This window comes from Bacillus rossius, chromosome 18 (assembly GCF_032445375.1).
Source record: "Bacillus rossius redtenbacheri isolate Brsri chromosome 18, Brsri_v3, whole genome shotgun sequence".
In the NCBI taxonomy this organism is placed as follows: Eukaryota; Metazoa; Arthropoda; class Insecta; order Phasmatodea; family Bacillidae; genus Bacillus; species Bacillus rossius.
In genome coordinates, this window is record NC_086345.1 from 1,192,185 (window position 1) to 1,216,172 (window position 23,988).

Below are 23,988 nucleotides of genomic sequence, written 5' to 3' on the forward strand. Positions count from 1 at the left end.
AAAGCGCTTCAGGATCAAATAGCACAGGAGGAAACACACTGGAGAGGAGTTTTGTATGTAATAATTGATGTTATTATACATTTAGCTAAACAAGGTAGTCCATTAAGAGGTTCTGATGAATCCCTAGACTTTGGTGACCCTAGATGTGGCACGTTTTTAAACACAATAGAGCTGGTATCTCATTATCATCCCCAACTGAGAGAGCACATTCTCCGCCATAAAAAGGGCCAGGTCAGCTACTTTTCTCCTTATATCCAAAATTAATTTTTAGAAATTATCGCTGGAAAAATAAGAGTACATATAGTTAATGACATCAAAGCTTCTAAATACTTTTCCATTATGTTTGACTGCACGCCCGATCTAAGCAATTTTGAACAAATGTCTGAAGTTATTCGTTACGTGAAGATCACCGAAAATGGTCCAGAGATAGTGGAAAGTTTTCTTGATTTCATAATAGTTAGTGAAAAAACTGGATTGGCTCTTTCAGAAGAGATTTTAGAAAAACTCAGAAATGATGGATTAGATATTAAGAACTGCAGAGGGCAGTCATATGATAATGGGTCAAACATGGCTGGTGTGTACAAAGGAGTTCAATCTCGAATCAAAGAAGTAAATAGTTTGGCATATTTTGTGCCATGTGCAGCACATTCGCTAAATTTAGTTGGGGCGAATGCTGCTAGCTTATCACCAGAGGCAGAGTCCTACTTTGGCCAACTTAATTGTCTCTACAATTTATTTGCTTCCTCCACCAATAGATGGGAGGTTCTAGTGCAACATGTTCCCTTATCTCTCAAACTGCAAAGCAATACCAGATGGTCGACTAAGAGAGAAGCTGTAGCTGTAATATATAAGCATCTAGACAAGATTATAGATGCTTTGAATGCTCTCGTGACCAGCCCAATAACGACAGCTGAAACAAAAACAGAAGCAACTTCTTTTCTAAAAAATGTCAGAAAGTTTGAATTCATTGTCTTCTCCTGTTTTTGGTATAGGGAACTAAGCCGTATTGATATTGTCAATAAATTATTACAAAGAGATAACATCACCATCGATCTATCAGCAAAACATATTAACCGTCTTGTAACACCCCTCGTGCCTCAAAATTGAATTATTTGGAATTAATTAAAAAAGAGCCTTGGAAACATGCTGGATAAAAAAAACATAAGTTAAATAAATTGATTTACCAGAGGCGACACGAGGTGGGGAACAAACAAAATTTAGGAACTTCCTGTAACAAGCAAGGAGGAAGTTGTGGGATCGTTAAAATCGATAAATAAAAACTACACGATTAACTTGATCTATAGTTTCCCTGTTTTATTTGCCCTGATGAATTATCTTGTTTCCATTATTTTACACACAAGAGGTTTTAACAAGTTTCAAAGATTAACAAAAAGAGAAACGAAAATGGGCTAGCCCGCGATTATTTAAAACAATTTACATTCTTAGTTTGAAATATAAACATTTGCATTATAAGTTTCACACACAAAATTGGATGGATCTGATGATTACATTGAAAATTAGTTCTATTCGTTCTACATGTCCTTGAGAAAAACACTGGTCGCTGGTGGGTTGGTCATCCGCTTAAGATAGTTCGTAGCTAGGTGAAGGGGAAATTTTGAATTTACATTACCACCCGGGGTCTTCAAACGATCACGTCGGGTAGTCGAAACGTTTTTTCTAATGTGACCCACGGAACAGAATGGGGAGGGGGCCACGAGATGGGAGCATCAGTCTCTCCCTGTCATCGACCCTGTCTGCAACAGTCCAAATCAAACCTGATTAGAACTTGTATACAGGCAGTCTATGGGGCAGAAAATGCCCAAAAAAATTTAAGGAAAAAAAAGGGGGGGTCGCGAATTATCACTCACCAAAACAGGGGAGTTGCTCAGCACGCTGTAGTCGTGGAGTCAGCCAGGGTCTGGAGCTCGCGAATTGCGCGGCAGGACGCGGATGATTTCTTCATGATTAAATATAAAAGAGAAAAATTTCTAAGGCAAATAACTAAACTATGCAGACAGACTAATCTACTAGAATTGACTTGAGGGATAGCATCCCTTATACAAAGCGACTACATAGTCGTTAGCGGTCGGATGAAGTCTGCCGATTCGCCGATAATCGCTGGAGATCTGTCTGCAGGCGCGACGCGAGATGATCTGTGTCGCGGCAAACCGCGTCTCGTAATTAAAAGTAAAACTTGAATCAAAAGTGGAGGGGAGGACTGGGAGTCCAGACCGAAAGGTCCCGAAGTTCCCCGAGTGAGGGCCATAAAAAAGAACTCTGATTGAAGTCTCGAAGCTGGTAGCATTGCGTCGACTTTAGCGCTACCTGTTGAGGGCTGTCTGAAATAAAAAAGAATCGACTCGCCCAAGGCATCTGCTTAAACCAAGGGTTAAAGGGCGCAGTCTAGTGCTACACTCTGGCGGCCTACAGGGTAAGTTGGCTGGGTGGTTAGCGAGTTTGCCGCTAGGTGTCGCGGGGTGGTCCATCCTGGCACACACATTTTTTTATGCAAGGCATCCTGGGAGACGGTCGCTGTCTGCTGAATTTTCTGACCTGTCATTGGCCTTAGGCGAATTCTTAGAACCGAAAGAGAAGGGGGGGGGGAAAGTGCATCGACGCTGAGAACAAGCGTCCATGACGTGCTTTTCGAGGAGAGAACCTAATACGTATTCGTGACCAGACTTACTTCTCTCAGCAGCTCTCTGAGAAGTAGCGGCTTGCAGCCCAGAAGCTGCTCTATGCAGTTAGGGTCACGAAGAGAAATAATATTACAGGCTTGAGGCGTGACTGAAGGCGGGGGAAATGGTAAGCTGTCTGCATGTCAGGGATTAGGCCAGCAAAATATCCGATACGCCGATGGGAAAGGGGCTTCAGGGCACTGAGACAAAGTTTAACTCAGAGGAGTACACCAGACTAACAAATTAAAATTACACTTTAGTAGAGCAAATAAAATTTCCACACAAAAATTTAAAATCATAATAAAAATTTAAAATATATCGTGTCGAATTTACTAATTAACGGCACATACTTCCCCCCTGAAAGACGGAGTCAGGGTGGCCCACTTGAGCCACCAAAAACCTGGGTTCCATAAACTTACCCTGTACCAGGATCTACTGTAGTAAAACTACTTACATATAAAAAAATATCTTGATCAAATCGAAGGTATATTATAATTAATTAATTAACACTTAACGATGAATGATGTAATGAGGAAAGTTGATCTCGGATGTTGGGAATGGTGTCACGTGACAAAACTCTAAAGATGGGCGCTGTGAGGCGGGCCGAAAAGCACTGAGGCCGAAACAAGGGAAATGCGTCCTTGAGCACTCAGTGACTGATGGGGATTGTAACCCCTGGAAATGGGTATGGTAACCCGTAACTTACAAAATATATTTGGGAATAGAACCCATGTACAATTGTCATTCCATAAAAGCCGAAGGCATTGGGACTTTGCCCTGCACAATCAGGCCATGGAGAAGACGGTCAAATTTGCTGCTTCCCCGAAGGTAAAACAGATCCTCAGTCCCAGAGTGACACAGGGCCTAAGGGTAAGATTCCCTTGGCGGGTTTTTAATTTTTTGGGGTTGGAACCCTAAAAGATCAACAATCCGTATGAATGAATGAATTTAAAAAAAAATTAAATATTCGACAAATTTAGAAATTTTAGCGCATACAACTCTGATGTTCAATATAACTAACTAATATTTATTATATAAAAGTTTTCTGCAAACAAAACAATAAATTAACGACTCTTCGCACTCAAATTTAAATTATTTAAAGAAAGGTAAAATGCAATAAACCAATAATTATCAATCAAAAGGGTTATAAATTATCATGGAGCGGTTAGATCTTCCATGACTGCTGATAGGTTTCACACTGCCTGAGAGGGGGTTTGAACATAGGCCGTCCAAAGGTGAGTGCTGGGGATCTAACCCAGTAACACTCTATGGTCATAGGATTTTCCACCTAGAGGACCGAGTCTCGGCTCGTTGGCTCGTAGGACCCTTCTTTTGCGCTGCTCGTTGGCTAGCTTGACCTAGCTCCTATTTTAAAAAAAAAACACATAAAAGAAACCTGTTTGCCGTCTGGAAGTCACGTAGCTCTTACTTAAATAAACCATATCATCGATAGCGATGTAAAAGAAATACAGCTTTGGGGGTAGAATGCAAAGGAAACAAAAAAAAATGGCTAGATGTGACAGCTTCTGTGCTCAGAATCTATGTACGTCGCTGTAGCTACATCACATGTACGTACAAGGAAAATAAAGAAATAATCACATAAAGGTTTTAACGCTAAATCAATTTAAAACAAACTACAAACATTATTCTTGCTTAATTTACGAATTATGATTATTAAAAAAAATTGAACTTAATCAAAAATTAAATAGATAAAATCGTCGAACAAAATTCATGAAGATTAAAAAAAAATGTCAGAGAAGTATTACTAAGTTAAAAAAAATAAAACAATTTACAGCAAGCAGCTTGTTCAAGACTGAACTTACATATGGAAAAATTAAAAATTAAAGTATCTTAAAGTACATAGAGTGTGCTAGCCTAGAGACGGGATACTTAAACGTACCCAAATTAATTTAGTGGACCTCTCGTTGGAGGTTGAAAGGATTTCACCACTCTCGGTGATTACTATAAACATTACAATGAGGCTAGTCACCTCGTAGGTACTTAATTTCGGGAAATACGTATTTTAATATGCTTGATTATATTATTATTATTTTATCACTATATTATGTTTTCTAGTATTATTACTTTAATAATGTAAGACGTGAAATTCTTATAAGGCAAATGTCTTTCAGTATAGTTTGAAATCATTATTATGATGGGGGGGGGGGAGCCCTTGATATGTAAATTAAAATCTATATTTAAATATTATGTGCATGTTTATTAGTAATGGCGTTAGTAGCCTAAAAAAGTACTCTTAACTTATAGTTATTTGTTCATATGTAAACTTAATTATTAAATTTAAACACATTTAGCTGACTACTGCGGGACAACAGTGGAAAACTATAAACTTATTTGACTCTCAGTCATAAAGTAACTACGGCGGGCGGAGATAAACCAAGCCCGGCGTCACGACAAAGACGTCAGCTGTGGTCACCCCTTGAAGACAAGCGGGCGGCAGAGGCCGCTCGAAGAAGGAGGGGGGGGGGGAGGAGGAAAACAAACATGACAGCTCCCATGTGGCTGTCGGGAAAAGGATGTGAGCGGAACAGTTGCTCACGTAAAAATTTGCTATGGTCCAGGATTAATCGGACAACAAAAAAAAATATAAGTCGTGGGCAATCGTCTCGCGCTACTGGGAAAGTAAGGTTCCAGGTGAGATAACAGTTGGACACCCCTACGAAGGTCGTACAGGGCGCTGAACTGAACATGAAGACACGGACGTGCGCCGTGAGAGATAACCGGCACGTGGAGACGGGGGAGGGGTGTCTGTGGCCTTGTGTGTGTCTGCGGCTGCGCCGCGGTCGGGACAGCTGGGGACCGCTGAAAGACGTCTCGCGCGCTACGCGCTAGCCTAAGTCCACACGGAAATTTAACTCAAGATAAATTTTAAAAATTTAACTCATTATAACTAGGGGGTGTACCAGCGATCAGTTTACAATATTATTACAAAATTGCTATTATCAAAAATTAATTTAAAAAAAAATTTTGTACTTTTATTTTAATTTTAAATATGCTTATATTATTCAGGTATGCCTATAGATCAAGGTAACCATGCTCTGCTACCAAGTTGTAACACCCCTCGTGCCTCAAAATTGAATTATTTGGAATTAATTAAAAAAGAGCCTTGGAAACATGCTGGATAAAAAAAAACATAAGTTAAATAAATTGATTTACCAGAGGCGACACGAGGTGGGGAACAAACAAAATTTAGGAACTTCCTGTAACAAGCAAGGAGGAAGTTGTGGGATCGTTAAAATCGATAAATAAAAACTACACGATTAACTTGATCTATAGTTTCCCTGTTTTATTTGCCCTGATGAATTATCTTGTTTCCATTATTTTACACACAAGAGGTTTTAACAAGTTTCAAAGATTAACAAAAAGAGAAACGAAAATGGGCTAGCCCGCGATTATTTAAAACAATTTACATTCTTAGTTTGAAATATAAACATTTGCATTATAAGTTTCACACACAAAATTGGATGGATCCGATGATTACATTGAAAATTAGTTCTATTCGTTCTACATGTCCTTGAGAAAAACACTGGTCGCTGGTGGGTTGGTCATCCGCTTAAGATAGTTCGTAGCTAGGTGAAGGGGAAATTTTGAATTTACATTACCACCCGGGGTCTTCAAACGATCACGTCGGGTAGTCGAAACGTTTCTTCTAATGTGACCCACGGAACAGAATGGGGAGGGGGCCACGAGATGGGAGCATCAGTCTCTCCCTGTCATCGACCCTGTCTGCAACAGTCCAAATCAAACCTGATTAGAACTTGTATACAGGCAGTCTATGGGGCAGAAAATGCCCAAAAAAATTTAAGGAAAAAAAAGGGGGGTCGCGAATTATCACTCACCAAAACAGGGGAGTTGCTCAGCACGCTGTAGTCGTGGAGTCAGCCAGGGTCTGGAGCTCGCGAATTGCGCGGCAGGACGCGGATGATTTCTTCATGATTAAATATAAAAGAGAAAAATTTCTAAGGCAAATAACTAAACTATGCAGACAGACTAATCTACTAGAATTGACTTGAGGGATAGCATCCCTTATACAAAGCGACTACATAGTCGTTAGCGGTCGGATGAAGTCTGCCGATTCGCCGATAATCGCTGGAGATCTGTCTGCAGGCGCGACGCGAGATGATCTGTGTCGCGGCAAACCGCGTCTCGTAATTAAAAGTAAAACTTGAATCAAAAGTGGAGGGGAGGACTGGGAGTCCGGACCGAAAGGTCCCAAAGTTCCCCGAGTGAGGGCCATAAAAAAGAACTCTGATTGAAGTCTCGAAGCTGGTAGCATTGCGTCGACTTTAGCGCTACCTGTTGAGGGCTGTCTGAAATAAAAAAGAATCGACTCGCCCAAGGCGTCTGCTTAAACCAAGGGTTAAAGGGCGCAGTCTAGTGCTACACTCTGGCGGCCTACAGGGTAAGTTGGCTGGGTGGTTAGCGAGTTTGCCACTAGGTGTCGCGGGGTGGTCCATCCTGGCACACACATTTTTTTATGCAAGGCATCCTGGGAGACGGTCGCTGTCTGCTGAATTTTCTGACCTGTCATTGGCCTTAGGCGAATTCTTAGAACCGAAAGAGAAGGGGGGGGGGGGGAAAGTGCATCGACGCTGAGAACAAGCGTCCATGACGTGCTTTTCGAGGAGAGAACCTAATACGTATTCGTGACCAGACTTACTTCTCTCAGCAGCTCTCTGAGAAGTAGCGGCTTGCAGCCCAGAAGCTGCTCTATGCAGTTAGGGTCACGAAGAGAAATAATATTACAGGCTTGAGGCGTGACTGAAGGCGGGGGAAATGGTAAGCTGTCTGCATGTCAGGGATTAGGCCAGCAAAATATCCGATACGCCGATGGGAAAGGGGCTTCAGGGCACTGAGACAAAGTTTAACTCAGAGGAGTACACCAGACTAACAAATTAAAATTACACTATAGTAGAGCAAATAAAATTTCCACACAAAAATTTAAAATCATAATAAAAATTTTAAATATATCGTGTCGAATTTACTAATTAATGGCACAGTCTGATATCAGAATTAGGATCAGAAAGGTTAAATAGTTCCACAAACGCAATAAGAGAAGCGAAAGAAATAGCAGAAAAGCTTAACCTATATCCTCATTTCAAACAAGTAAGGGGAAGAAAGAAAAAGCGGATGGTTGATGAAAAGGGTAAAGATGAAAGCTATGAATTCTCAGAAGAAAAAAAGTTCAGACTGTTGATTATACAAATAATAGATCGGATTCTGAGTGAACTGAGACAAAGGTTTCAAGCTATTCAAAACATGAATAGTTTATTTGGTTTCCTCAATGGAGCTCTGTTTGAAACACTAAATGGAGAAGAATTGAAGAAACAGGCACTTGATTTAGCTACCACATATAAAGAAGACTTAAACAGGGACGAGCTGGCGATAGAAGTTGAAAGTTTTAAGTATCATGCCTTGGATTTAAGCCCTAATATGAAAACAGCTTCACCAGCAGATCTTCTGCCATTAATATATAAGAATGGGCTTCAAGACGCATACCCCAACATAGCGACAGCATTGAGAATTTTTTGCACAATACCAGTCTCAACCGCCTCTAATGAAAGGAGTTTTAGCAAACTAAAAATCATAAAAAATTACCTTAGAAATTTAACAGGTCAGCAACGACTAACCAACCTGAGCATCATATCAATAGAGCACAAGTTAGTTTCAAAGCTGTCTTTTGAGGGCACTGTAAAAACATTTGCAGCCAAAAGAGCCCGTAAAGTTAAGTTTTAGTTCAAGCTTTCTGTGTGTGAATTAATTTTTTTTATCACAATTATCCAGTAGATTATGATATTGTGTCAAATGTATAATTTTATTATGATTCTCAAGATAACAACTTGAGTGAAATCTTTTTCATAATATTAACTCTATTTATCATAATCAAATATCCTGTTCTTTTTGTCGATTCAGTCCACACATATTGTTATGTCATTTGATGATAAACTTTTCATTTAATTTGCAGCATTTATGTAAATATTGTGAAAGTATATATCAAACATGCTACTCTTAGATTACATGTCAATGAAGTAGCTTAGACATAAGTGGGTATTTTATCTGGTAGTAAAATGAAATTGCTGTAAATAAATACATTTGTTTGTTACCTAATTAATAAAAGATATTTGGAACTGTGGAATTCATATGTAGTGGTAATATGATGACGTGTTGTCGGTAAATTTTTCTTTGTTGGTTTAGGGAAAAATTAAGGGGGGGGGGGGCGCCAAGATGAGATGTTGCCCCGGGTGAAAAAATGTCTAGTTACGTCCCTGGGTGATCCCTTTGCTGGCAGCTGTTTCCACCATGGCGCACCACGGGTAACAATTCCTAGTTATGCAACTGGAGGTGATAAGCAATAGAAACGCAACCTTCTAATTTTCCCTGACAACGATCTGTGTCCAACTAACATTTTGTAAACAAGCTATTGTTCGCCAACACTGCAAATATCAGTCCAGTATGGCCAAACGGTCCTGTGAATATATTTATAATCTACCACTGGGTTACTGCTAGCCGGCAAAAAGTTACAATATTAAAAACTAGAACCATGAGAAACTATTGTATAATGAAGACTATAGTTTTGTGATGATTAAGTTTTTGTGAGACTGTCCGACTTAATCTCCAATTTTTAATTTTTATTAGTCTGACTCAGACTACTTATCCTTGTCTTATTAATGTATATACTAAGAATAATGTTTTCTGTATAGACTGAGCGAGTCTTGTTACACTGTTAGCTATCAACAAGCCATTATTATTGTTTCTACAGTCATGGATTTTGCAAGCTACCCTGATAGCATTGGTATTTGTTTACATTGGTAAACGTATAATTCTGGAGCCACATAATATAATTATCTAATTTTAGAAACATCAGTATTTTGTTCATCCCTGACTCGCTCTTAAGGTTTCGTAAAAAGTTATAGGAAAGTGTTATTTTTTGTTGATTATTATAGCTATTGCAGTACTTGTGCCTTACGTTGCTGAAGTGGGTTGATTGATAGATCGTAATTGATTTAACTGCCAATAGCACAACGCAAACATCAGTACACACAGTACTACTACGACTGTATTGTGCAACACAGGACCCACACTACATCGTAATTTCTCACCGAGAAATTTTGCATACGCAAAAATATATAATAAAACAATACGCTACTACTACCTCAACACCCGCACTACCAATTATAAACGCATACTTACCTTTTAAACACCCTTTCGGGCTTGAATTTAGCAAAATATAAAAATTGTAATTTGTATGTTTATTATTGGTACCCTAAATCATTTATTAAACTTGTGGCTTCCCCCCTTCTTTTTTAAAAAAGGGGCGGTGGCATGCGTCCCCACACACTAGGACCGCGTATTTTCGTCATAATAGGGAAACATTACTGTTTGGCACACACAATAAAATGCCATTATGCCCAATTATGTATATGTTATCCTTTAGTGTATGAGAAACATATTTATTTATTTTACTTAACTTAAGGCAGAAATGTTGAAGGAAAATATCAGATATTCAAATAAAAAATTGATAACTATAAGCATAAATAGCATCATGACAACTTTAATTAATTGCTTATGTTTCATCAAACTTAGAAAGGGCCTGAGCTGGTGTAATTTTATATACGTACATAAATTTTACAAAACTTTATGCCAAAAAAAAATATTCTAGTTTAATAAAAATTACATTTTAAAGAAAAATGTTTATCAAAATCCGCCCAGTAAATAGTTTTCAATTGATCCTCGAACAAACAAACAAATAGTCAAACAGACGAACAGACCCAATTTTTAACAACTATATTCCATTTCCATCATTTCATCCAATGTACAGACTTTTTTCTCAAAAAGTTTTATTATATATATGGATATAGATGTGTATAAGAGTGCATAATAACACAGGTACTTAATTGAACACCAACCTCGCGTCTTTGAGACAGAGTGATGCTTAGGAAGAAACAAGAGAAACAAACTTTCTCTTTTGCTGGCAAGTGATATGGTCATGGAAGTAGGGGGGAAGCTTATGTCATTTAACATCAAGTCACTAACTTTCAGTAGCTTGCAACCTGACCAGCAATGCATTTGTGTATTGACAGTAATTAGCGCTCGATGGTGATAGCCGTAAACGAAAGCAGAACGTTCAGGAGTTCTTAAACGTGTGGGCTGCGAACGATTAATGTCATCTACATAGAGGTCAAGTCCATTTAATATGTTGGCCGTAAATCCCTAAATCCCCACCCCGCAACAGTGTCCGAATTAGCTAAATGGCTAGTATAGGGACTTACATGATAAACTTGCACTCTGCTATAAAGATGGTTAGCACATCTCTGAGGTAAATGGCATTTCTCCGAGGATCTTGTACCACTATGAGGAAAATTTTTTTCAGGTGAAAAATAGGTAATTTTGCTTCTAAAAAGGAAAATTACTTTCCAAATAGAAAAATTTAGGTGGATAAAAAAGACAAGGTTAAAGTCATCCAAGATGGCCGTGGATCTATGGATTACCAGCCTGCAGTCGGTGTTACATTACGAATACTATACACTTTCTCGATGATTTTCGTGCATGAGCAATTATACATCATAGTTTCCAAAAGAATCGTTCAGTCTCTTAGACCACGAAATAATCATAAGGTCTTTCTATACTTACTGTCTCCGAAAGTTTTAGTTATTTTCGAATCAGGAGCTATTGATTTCAAAATATTTGTTTACTACATTATATTGATTTTATAGTAATTTATTGTTTTGTATAGGCCTAACGTATATTTTTGAAATGATATATGACTGCTGATATATGGTTGCTACCATCTTCCAAAATTTTTAAATTTCGCAAATAAAAAAATATATTAAACAGTAAAAACATCATGTGTAATAATTTTAATAAAATAAACAAGTCGTCAAAATTGGCACATAAAAACTGAAAAGTTGTTACACCAACGTATCCACTAAGAATTTTTTTTTTCGTTACAAATTGAAGAGATGCTCTCTGTAGCCAAAAGTAGCTATGTTTGCAATTGTAGTCGACAAACCGCAAGCAGGAGAGTCAGCACGCAAAGCGATTCATCTAGAGCTCACACTGTCACGAAGAAAAGGTAACTTTAATTGTAAGTATCTCTGTCGCGAAGCATAACATTCTGGAATAAAGGCAGGCAACAAATCAACCCAACCCAATGTGGCGACGCCAAGAGGTGGGTTAGTGTTTTCGTTCCACAGATTAGTGAACAAGTACACTTATAACACATAATGCAACCCTCTTGTTGGAATCAACATCGTACCGAACGATTGTTTCACACATAATGTCAGTGTAACAGAAAACAAGGCTTAAAGATAAACACAAGATATTAATTAAATTAACCATTATGACTTAAAGGTTAGCAATTATCATTCAGTAAATATTAGGAGGCATTCAGGAACATTCACTATCTCAAGATATTTAATTTGGCAGATTTGTTTGACAGTTTGGCAGGTACGTGTTCATTATTTTTAAGTGCACCTTCTTAATAGTATTATATATTTAATCAAAAAAGTATTTTTACCATTCATGTCTTCCAATACTTCATAATAACATACAAACCTAAAAATAATTTTTTCTCATAACTAAGCTTAATGAACTCAGCGGGTTTTCTTTGAAAGCCCGCGGATATCCTTGTCACTATTTTCAAAAATCACTAGATGCATTTATTTAAGTGTACAATCAAAATGAGATAAGACCAGTTTGGTGCTACCTTCGCAGAGTACGGGATGGTGATGGCCACAAGGACCTCGTCGGGCTGCACAGCATTACGGCGGTAGCCGGTGAAGAAACTGCTGTCCATGACTATCTTCCTAGCGCCACGCTCTAGAAGATGCACAGAACCATGACCAACACGACGCCACACCGACACATCAAAGTCACTTCACTCCAGGACTCAAGCTACCACCTTGACTCTGCACTTCGATCTGCACGCCCGCCGCCAAGTAGATGGGGTTGAGGTCGGAAATGGGACTGCACGTCATCAAGTTACCACCAACCGCCTGAAACAAAAATTTAAAGTGGTTTAGTACATCTTATTATCTATGTGTGGTCACGGTTTAGAATTTTCCAGTACCGTGTTATTTAATTAATAGTTATCCTTGGTTCGGACTGAGTGGATCCTGGGACATGGTGCCTCATCTCAGCTGCTAACGCACCACATTCTTGTGTGTGTTGTGTACCTGGTAGAGCCGTCGTGCTGTCATATGTATAGTTATACATACAAATACCACATAGTGTCCATTATGCATGTTATTCCAGGTTGGGCTCTTGGTGTTGTGAATGTGTGTTGTGGAAAGTGATTCACTTAATACACTGCTATGTAGCTGTCCATCAGTTATATATTTGAGAATCAGGCACTTGAGGATAGCCAGATGTCAAGTTTTGTGCCGAATGCTCCTTTCCAACGCCATAAATCTTAACAGCCTATGTCTCTTCTGTATACAATAAAGCTTCTTTCTCTGGAGATCTTACATACTTTGAGGAATATCAAAAGTCTTCGAAATTTCAAGTTATTCAAGAGCACTTTTATATTCTCATATTCGTCTTACAAATATAATTTTTTTTTAATTTGCAAGTTGTTTTACATGTTTATTTGGTATCTCTATTTCTCGCAAAAACATGAGGACAAAACAAATACTCGGCAAATACGATTAATCATATTTGTTTATAACTTAATACATTCACAAAATATACAAGACTTACTATGTATTTAATTTCATAATAAACCGTTAGTTTTCTTGTTAAGAAACATATTCAATGTCATGGTTAAGAATATTACACACTTGTAGGGTACAGCTTGGACAAAACACGACTACATTGCATCGGAATAATAAATCTGCACAGAGAGCCTACACAGAGTCAGCTAAGATGTCTGTCTCCTTCACTACTCCTGAAAAGCTTTACTGTCTTCAGTATAGTTTTAGCATCCTCCAAGATATGGACCAAAACATTGGTCAAGACATTTCGGCTAAGGTGGCCACCTAGATCCCGTCACAACATGCATTACATATGCTTCAAGAGGCATTACCAGACCTGCCAACATTCAAATTAAAAAAATCATGAGGTCCTCGATAATAAAAAATTCTCAGGCCCATAAATACAGGTTAGATATAAAAAACAACAAATGAGAATCTTTAAATTTAAGTGTCATACCTGTACATATGTTACACGGTCTCTGCTTCAAAATTTATTTCAACAAATTATAGGTTGCAGATTTAATTTAGTTGAACATAATTTAGCGTTGTCGTGTAGTGATCATGCAGGGCCGCAACTAAAAAAGATGTAAAATAACATTCTGCTCGTGTAACACTATTATCACTGTTCACAGCAAAATTAATTTTTTTATTGGAAGCAATACACTTCACGTGTTAGTTGTGTTATTTTGTAGCGACATGTTTCACAATGTCTCCTCTTCCACTATGCGAGATAGAAAAATCAGCACGGCACACGCTACAAAACGCAATATTACTTCCTTTACGTGACTCGAGTATTGATGGAAACTCGTTACTGTAAGCTTTCGTAAAACTTGTTTTGTAACTTTTACAAAAAAAATCTTGGGGCCCCGAAAAATCGTGAGGAAACACTGTTTTGGCGTGAGGGCGTGAGATGGACCTTAAAATCGTGAGCCTCACACCAAAATCGTGAGAGATGGCAGGTCTGCATTACTATCTTACTACAAACTTCCTCCAAGACGACATCCAAGACATTGGTCAAGAAATTTGCCACAAAAACGTCGGCCAAGATGGTAGCCTACACTCCTCACACATTTCATCACCCCACTCCAACCTTCCTCCTCGCAACCCTAAATTTGTACGCCTCGAGATATATTTATGTCATCGACAAATACATTCAGCTTGCTCCAAGATATCAGCCAAGATGTTGGCAATATATTCACTCACCTCCTCCTTCACGCAAAATGTTTACCTTATTTCATTGCGTAATTCAAAACCCACCTGCGGCAAACATACTTTAGTAAAAAAAATAAAAAGTGGCGAAGGTGGCGCCATCCTACACACGCTACTTCAACCTGCTGCTGCTTTGACGTCACCACGAGGACATTAGAGCTGCCTGACTGAGAACTTCACAACCAACATGGAAGATACGAGGAGAGGTGATAGTGGATCATCCCTCCAATCAATAACAACCCCTCCAGACTCTCTCAAGGCATCCAGTCTTAAGAAAAAATCAATACCTATTTTGGGAAGGGGAAGAGTCAGAGTGGCGAGTGGTGGTGTTGGCGAGTCATAGAGGGAAGTGGTTACAAGTCATACACACTCTAATCATAGTAAATTAAATTTTTGCGATTATTAAGTGATAATTTTTTGATAAGGGGGGGATAATGGCAGAGTAAGTGGTGAGTCATGGGAGAGGGGGTGAATCATACATGCATCATTTACACATAATTTAGATAAATAGGTTCTGAACTTAAAGTTTGTAGAAGGGGTGGTGGGGTCACTTATTGTGTATAAAGGGTTTTTAATTGGCCCATTATGTGGTCCAGGAAACCTAAACACCCCCTACTGTAGCATGGAACAACCTGTAATTGTTGATGACAACACTGCGAAAATAGAAATGCATGAGTACATGCCTTTCCTGCTAGGCCAGAATGCACTACCATTTCAAGTACATATCGCTGTACAGCAACTTTATATTTGTCCTTTCCTCTATATTCGTTTCTACATATAATAAACATGCTGAAAAATGCAGATGGAGACCACCCGACTACGCCCCAAAATATCATGCAACGGTATTCTTCACGTAATAAAGCGCATTACATATATACTCAACGATGTCAAGGTAGACCAGAAAGGAAATGTGGATATTACAACCACCCATGTGGGCATTAAAGCCACTTTACTTTTAGTTCACGCCGAATAAACTACCTGCCGCTCTGTCCATGCTTCTTGGAAGAAGACTACAAGACAACTAATTGGAAACAAAAGCTCAAACTGCTTATAGCCAACACGCACATTAATGCAACAGTCGTTGTTGTAGATATTCTACAGGATGTATCGCTAACACTGCTGCCTATTGAGCAGATGCTGCCTCACATACAAGTGAGCTTCAAGATGTCGAAGAACATAGAAAAATTGCAAAAGCATTGATTTGTCAACCAGATCGTGGAGCCTGTAAACGTAACCTCGCTTGCCTTAAAGTCAATGAATCAACTGCATAGAAGAGTTCAGCTTCGCTAGAAAAAACTAAGATACATTGTCGTCGGGCTTCAGACTGAAAGACAGTTCAATACGAGAGTGAGTTGCTTTATGTTCGATGATTGCCAAGTAAGTAATATAAAAATAATTTCAAACAGTGAAAGCTACTTATACCTGTAAATATGTGGGTGTAAAATTACCCCGTGCGGGGGCGAACAGCCCACGTCCATCTCTACCAGCACCACCAGTTAAAATCATTGTTTTTGAATCCAGCTAACCTTGACTTCACCATGGCTAGTTGTGTAGACCCGGTAGAGACGCAAACCTAAATTAAAAGCTTGATTATGTATACAGTAGGTTATTGCAGCGTTCATACGAATTACTTTATAAGCAAACATTTAAATTTATTCCGGATAACTTATAATACATGAACTACAGACAAGTGGAATAAAATAGCCTACATAAAAACGACATAAAATTTACAAATCCTATACGTGACGCCCGGCCGTAGCGATCACGTTACCTGCGGCACAAAAGCCTTGCCTTCGCATAAGTCTAAGTCCGTGCTTCAACACGCGAGAGGAGGGGGGGGGGAGTCCACACCAAATCTTGGCTACCGTCCCAAAACAACTTCTTCTTCCACCAATAACAAACTAAAGTTTTACTTACAGTAATTCTCGCCGTGCTGTAGAAATTTACCAAAACTGTAGCGCCTGCGGGTACCCGGGCTGTAGACTCGGAGTAGGTGACATGTAGCACAGTCAAATGGCCACGGTCGATGCACTTCGGGGCGTGGTGAATTAACACTCGCGACTCCCGAAAAGTTTAAAATCGTTGATGGGAAATACGTTGCCGTTCATTCCAAATTATAAAAAATATAATGCAGCTGAGGTGGGCCGCGGCAACGATAACTCCGCGTAGCAGTCTCCAGGGTTAACATTTCATAACGACGTGTGGGTCGTGTCCCAACTCCCGTGCACGGAGTTACCCTGGGAACCCATATTCACAACTGACCCGCCGTCGGTCAACGCCCGCAAGCTTCTCCCTCTCTGCAGTCCAAACAGTCCGCTCCCCGCATACGTCACACTCCCATGACGTCATCCACCTCCCTCCGCTAATTTCCCCCTCTTTCATACGTGGACAAGTCCATTCAGCAGAGGTAAATGGCCGCACGGAAAACCACAGTCTTTGATTAGTTTTAACTAAAACTAGTAAAGACGTATATATAAATAAATATGAAAACATTACCTAAAAAAAATACGTTAAAATTAAAATTAAACATTAAACATGAGACACCAGAAGTGTCTCAAATAAACATGGACTTTTAATACTTAAGACTTTTTCTCGCATATCAAATGTATGCCAAGTTCTCGCATATCAAATGTATGCCAAGTTCCCGCATGGATACTATGGTTGCGGATAGCCGCCGATACTGAATCCTGACTGTTTAAAAAACAAGTGTTGGTGTTTGATGTTTCCAAACAGGATGATGGAATAAATGAAACACAATTGACTGTAGGATCGAGATAATGACAAGTGGAAATATTCCACCAAACACTATACTTTCATTCTCTTCTTTCCGTCTCTTATATTTAAGTGTGATTTGCGTATTTTTAAAAATATTTTTAAAATTTGAACTTTGTGGGTTTTGTTCCTAGAGTTTCAAGGTACCCATAATTTAACTTCCTATAAAAATATTTCATTTAACACAAAAATTGATATGTGGTTGTTTTGATTCATATTATACCAGCAACCGCAGATATATAAGCAGGGTTCAACAGGAAATCCCAGTCCTTTAGCGGATTGGCTCTCTTTAGTACGTTTCATGAGATTAAGTTTGTGTTCGGTATTACCAATGTCTACTTTGATTGCAGGCCTACCATGACGCAACAGTGTAAGTACTGTGGAAAGTATTTCATCAAATATCTTATGATCGCAATATTGAAAAAAGCTGATGTCTGAATAATGTACAAAAAAACATGTTTCTGCAAAAAGTGTAGTAAAAAATTGGTATGCCATAAGAGCTTAAATTGACATGAAGAAATATGTACTGGGCTAGTATGTGCAAGCAAGAACCTGTTTGTAAATTTTGCGGCAGAATCATTACCATGTGTACCATGCCAGACGTCATGAAGATTGGAACGTTCCACTGAACAAGTCGTTAAGTTCGTCACAATGCGAAAATGTGTGGATTCTTATATCGACTACTGTAACGCTACAAACTGAAGTTTGATTGGTACAAGCGTCATATGACTGACACATGGATATATAAATGGCTTTCTTTGGTTGTAACAGTCAGTTAACATTTGTTTGTGGAAGAGTGAGGATTGGCAATCCTGAAAGTTATTCAACAGTGTTAATCCTTACTTGTACTTGATGGCTACAGTAGCATCAACGACGAAGACTTTGATGACACCTGTACCATCAGTAATTAAATGTTCTTCGGCTCAGATTCATCACATAAAACGACAGTAATGTCATCTCCATCACCAACAGAGATCCTGGTGTCAGTGCTGCCAACGAGCACGAATATCTAGCATGTAGCATCTCCAACATTACCTATTATTAAGAGTACTGGAGAATTCAATGAATACAGTTTCATCAGCAACTGTGAAATCGATAACAAAGGAAACAACAACTGTCAGTGCTGCATCACCTAATTGCACCTACTGTGGCATCAAAAACATGAAGATTTGCAAGTACTAATGCCTCTAAAAATGTTAAATATCAATGCAACAGGTGTTGTAGCCAGTTTATACACTACGGAAACTTGAAAACAGCACAACAAGAATTGAGGTAATATTTAATTTTATAATTATTGTAAGCTAAAACATCTTTTTTTCTCATTGAACATGGATCGAACTAAACATTAAATCAATCAGTATATAAATATAGATTTGTTTTTACAATTTGAAAGTGATTTTGATAATTTTAAAATTTTTTTCAAATTTTTAGTTAATTCATTACAGATTTTTAATATGGCGGTCCAGATGGCCGACAATATTACGGATGCTCAGACAGCTAACAATCTGATGCCCGCACTCTAGCAGGTAAAAAAACCAATATGGCGGCTGCGAAATCTCGCAGGCTAAAGCGAAATGGTGAATCCAAGATACCCGTCATGCAATGCCACTGGCTACTTCATTGTATGGTTTGCATTTATATCACAACTCATTTCATGTTTCTTGGCTGTCAAAATCGTAACAAATTTGAGAATTTTGAAATGCCAGGTAAAATTAATTAATATTTTCTGAAAGAAATTCAAACCATTTCTTGAAATAGCCAGTGGCATTGCAGTTAAACCTAAAAAGTTTAATTTTTTCAATAAATTAAATTGTCCTTATTTGTACAACCCAAAAACGTTAAAAATGTGACTTTGGCAGCTAATTATGGAAAATGTATGCGCTGTATATATTTTTAATTTCGTGAAAGTTAAACAATTGAAAAAGTCTACAAGTCTATCTGTTATTACTGTAAATATAAAATCTTGACCTGAAATGGGAGACACCCCCTTAAATCGAATGCTCTGACCAGATTAGAATCTAGGACTCCAAGATTCATGATGTAAATGCGTATTATAATAATTTTTAAAAAATTTGAAGAAACAATTTTTTTACATAGGATATATTTAATTTTTCAGATAAATATTACGTATTTTCAAAATGGCGAACGTGACATGATAAATCAAAATGGCGGGATCCAAAATTGCTGAAAGTTCTTCGGAACAAGGTGGCGTCCTACAAACCATCGCCAAAATGTAAATCTGAAGTGGGAGGACGTGATGGTGATGCCAACGTAACGAAAAATACGTTTTAAAGTTGGGAACTTTATGGCGATCAAACCGTAACGAAAAAAGAAACTTTAAGGAGTGGGGCACACGATTCAAATATGACGTCCAGGGTCGTCATTCAAGATAGCGGATGGGGTCACGGTCATACAAGAGGGCCACCATGACGTAACAATCCAAGATGGCGGATACTGGCTACAGCACCTCGCACTGAAACCAGCTATCTGAGGAACATTTATATACTACTTCGAACAAGTAGTAAAGTATATTTTTTCTTTAAATTAAAAAAATTAAATATGTTTAAATCATAATTTTAATAATAGCAAACTTATATTGAACAATTCAATAAAACATTACATTAGGAAGAAACCTTCTGAATTTTACTTATTGGATTTAAATGTATCTGTTTACCAAAATTGAAAACTGCGACACTATTTTTTTGATCGGTCTCACATGTTTATATGATTATTTTGGTTTTTCTGCCATTAGTTTATTTTAAATGCTATTCCTTTAAATTTACCAAGAAGGCTCTTTTGCATTTGATTTCGATGGCATGTCTGATTATAGTATTATGTGTATAAAAATTATTTGCGAGATTTAAAATATTTCACAAGTGATTATTATTACTAACACGTGGTACCATAAAAGTCCTGATATTATTGAAAAGACTATCAAATTAAATAACCATAATGCAATGTAAGATCTAAGCTTAAAAGACCAGCACAATATTATTTAGGTTAACTTACTTCATGTAAAATAAACTTCTTTTAACTATCATGAGAGCAACCAGCAATATTGTGGCTGAAAATATTGTTCTTCTTTCTTAATTACAGCGCAACAAATGAAGTTAAATTTAAATAAAAAAAAAAAGCCAGTCATGGGGACTGTCAACAGAAGAGAAAACTTAAAACTTAGTTTTTAAATGTGTAATATTACATCATTTCTACGTCAAATATATGTAAGAAAATGATTTTGGTATTATATCAGTACGATGTCAGCAAGATATAATTTATCCTTACTAGCTATGACTTACCAGCGATGTCAGTCCTACGTCATGTATAAACGTGGAATAATTAACTTCACTTACTGCTATTACAGCATGTCTGTGATACGAACTAACAAGATTTAACCCATCCTAAAAAGTGTCCAACTCGCACACGAGTATATACAATGTATTAGTGTATATATGCGTATACATGTACACAGGCCGGTGCGCGTAGCCAGTCTGGCGCAACATGTCACTAGCATGTCGGTGACACGAACCCATAAGTTTTGCCCCTACCAAAAATCGCTCAACGCGGCTAAAGAAGTTTTCACTTCATAAATTACTGTAAAATATGCACTTTAGTACTACTAAAACTTACCGACACATTTCGGATCTGCCTCCCAGCAAACCAATGCAATATATCAACTATTTCTTTGAAAATCCTGGTTTTGTAATCTGAAACACATAAACAGCCAAACATGATTTTTAAAAAATGTAATTTTAAATAAGCAGCTACATGTAATTACTATTTATTAAAATTCCGTACATCTGTAGGAAATGATGAGGAAACAAATTTCAGAATACTTATGTCCACAAATGCCTCTAGAGCTGTTTCATTTTACAATGAGATAAACTAAAAACTGTTTTATGTGGAATGCCATGTTGGCAATGTATACAACCAAACCTACCAGAACGATCAAATATTTTATGTACAATAATCACTTTAACATAATGATAATATAGGGTTTGATGGGCAAAATTTGTTCAAATCAGTTTATATACACCATTTAATTGTCAGTGTGTATTTTAATACACATAAAAATGTAAATTTTTATTTTTAAAAAATTAGTGTTAGGACTAACACACAACCTTTAACAAGAATGTGTTATTATGCAAAAAAACTTTGAAACACACTAAAGATTAAAAAATATAACATTTATTTAATTGTAATCATACTGAAAGAAATCATGGAAAGGGAGAAAGTCCATCGAGTGAATTATACTTATGGGTCTCAAAAATGACACTCAATTTATGCTTTAATTTTTCATAAAGGGCTCAACTTAATCATACTTGGTGCAAATTATATTTTGTCAGAATGTACGTGAGTAGTATAAAATAGAGGCTCCGGGCACACAGCAATCTTGATTGTGGCATCACGGTGGCCATCTTAGGTGACCTTAAATTTTAAATTTAACATTGACTTTAAAAATTGCAAAAATTTGCCCACAATTCGCCATAATTTGTCAAAATGTCTTTTTTTTTTTTGAAAAAAATTTCGCCAACAAATTAAAAAAAATTCTTTTTTGAAGAAAAAATTCTCGTTTCAAAGGAAAATTGCCCGTTTTTGTCTTTAAAAATACCAGCGGCTTAAAAATTCCTTATCGAGACTTAAGAATCAATGTCTACAGCCTTCTATAAGCCTCTGACATCATCAAGTATTATGACGTCACCATTGCAATTTCTGTTACGGCCACCATCTTCAAAACCTTTATTTATTATCAGATTATAATAAAAAAGTTCGAAAATGTATAAAACAATTTATTAATCAAATTTCAAAAAAAAATATTTTAAAATACTGTTGCAATTTTTGTTACAGCTGCCATATTGAAAATACTTAATTTATTATCCGATTTTAGCAAAACAAAATTCTAAAATGTTTAAAAAATATAATTAGTAAAATTTTAATAAAATAATAATATTAATTACTCAAATTTTAATAAAATATGCTTGGTCTTAACTAAATTAATATCGGAAACGAAACAATATTTATGACAGAATTTTCACAAGCTTAACTCGGCAATTGCGCGATGCAAGCCGATCGTGAAGTATCAGACAAAAAGCATAGGTGTTTGGTGGAATATTTCCGCTATTCGATATCTCGATCCTTCAGTCGATGTTTGGATTTATTCGATCATCCTGTTTGGAAACATCAATCACCATTAACGGAGCCTTGTTCTTGAAACTGTTGGGACTCAGCATCGGTGGACTGTCCGCGACCATAGTATGCTAACTGAAACCTGGCATACATTTGATGTTTGAGAATAAATCTTCAGTTTTCAAAGTCCATGTTCACATTAACAAACAGGTAGCTTTCGTTGTTGAAAAATTATTTTACATTACGTATTTGAAAGTTATTGAATATGTAGCGGCTCACTCCTGCGTTGAGTGGTCTTCCGGTCTGAAGCCCGACGATGATGTATCTTGGTTTTTCCGTAGTGAAGCTGGACTTTACTATACAATTGATATGCTGACTATGAGGCAATTCAGGATACGTTTCCGGGCTCTGGAATCGGAATGGTACATCAATGTTTTTGCCATTTTCTACGTTCTTCGGCATCTTGATGCGTTCAATCATGCTCACTTCGATGTAAGGCAGCATCCACTCGATAGACTGTAGTGTCAGTGAGACACCCATTGAGTTTTCTGCAGCAGCAACAATTGCATTAATGTGCGTGTTGGCTAGAAGCAGTACGAGCTCTTGTTTTAAATTAATGATTATATAAATGTAGTCCTCAGCGAATCCAAGAAGTATGGACAGAGGACACAAACTTCGAACTTTCCTTCGGCTTAAACAGGGAGCTTATATTCATCCGCGAGAGCCCAACCGGAATTTTTTTGAAGCAGACAGTTCGTTTGGCATGAGCGAAAGGTAATTTTTCATGGCAGATGTTATGCCTACATCTCTCGTCTGGTCTACCTCGACGCCATTGAGTAAGTATGCAATTCGCTCGATTAGGTGAAGAATACCATTGCAGGATATTGTCGTCGTCGGATACGTGTCATCTGCGTTTGTCAGAGTGTCTCTAATACACATAAATGACTGCGCAGGTAAAGTTCCGATTTCCGGGTGCTGTACAGCAATGTGTTTTTCTAAAGGTAGTGCGTACGGCCCGAGCAGGAAAGGCTGGTTCTCGTGTAATTATATTTTCATAATGCTGTCATCAAATACTTATTACCGGATCTTCCACGTTGATGATTTCGTCTTCCATATTTATTCGGCACTTGGCCAATACTAAGAAAATACTTTCTACTGTCAGGTGTTAATGCACCGATGTCTGGTAGAGAACTGATCTTATTCATGCCAATGCGATTTCTTTTATAACTGTTCGGTGTCACAAACTTTATGCCCATCATTTTAAGTGTAGACGTGATGTAATATCTTTGTCTTGAATATTCACCAAGCGTCCTCGCTGATCGACGATTCTGACGACGACTTCATGTGCGCACTTCACGACGACTGGAACGTAAATGATACTTTGCAATTCTTCGACCAGTTTATATCCTGGCGGGACCATTGGCGAAAACTCATGCAGCATGCTGTTTAATCTTCCGATGAGACACGTTCCACTTGCACAAATAATTTTTTTTTAT

The 23,988-nt window shown here is 37.7% G+C and overlaps 1 protein-coding gene across 2 annotated transcripts in view; it reads right to left on the minus strand.

Moving 5' to 3' along the window:
• LOC134541170 (xanthine dehydrogenase) overlaps positions 1–23,988 on the minus strand; it is a 228,666-nt gene that overhangs the window by 136,745 nt on the left and 67,933 nt on the right. For both annotated transcript variants that reach the window (XM_063384399.1, XM_063384400.1), the window contains exons 8-10: positions 20,996–21,072; positions 12,598–12,691; positions 12,403–12,515 (exon numbers count right to left, since the gene is read on the minus strand). In XM_063384399.1, the coding sequence (XP_063240469.1) occupies positions 12,403–12,515; positions 12,598–12,691; positions 20,996–21,072 (284 nt within the window). The remainder of the gene's footprint in view (positions 1–12,402; positions 12,516–12,597; positions 12,692–20,995; positions 21,073–23,988) is intronic.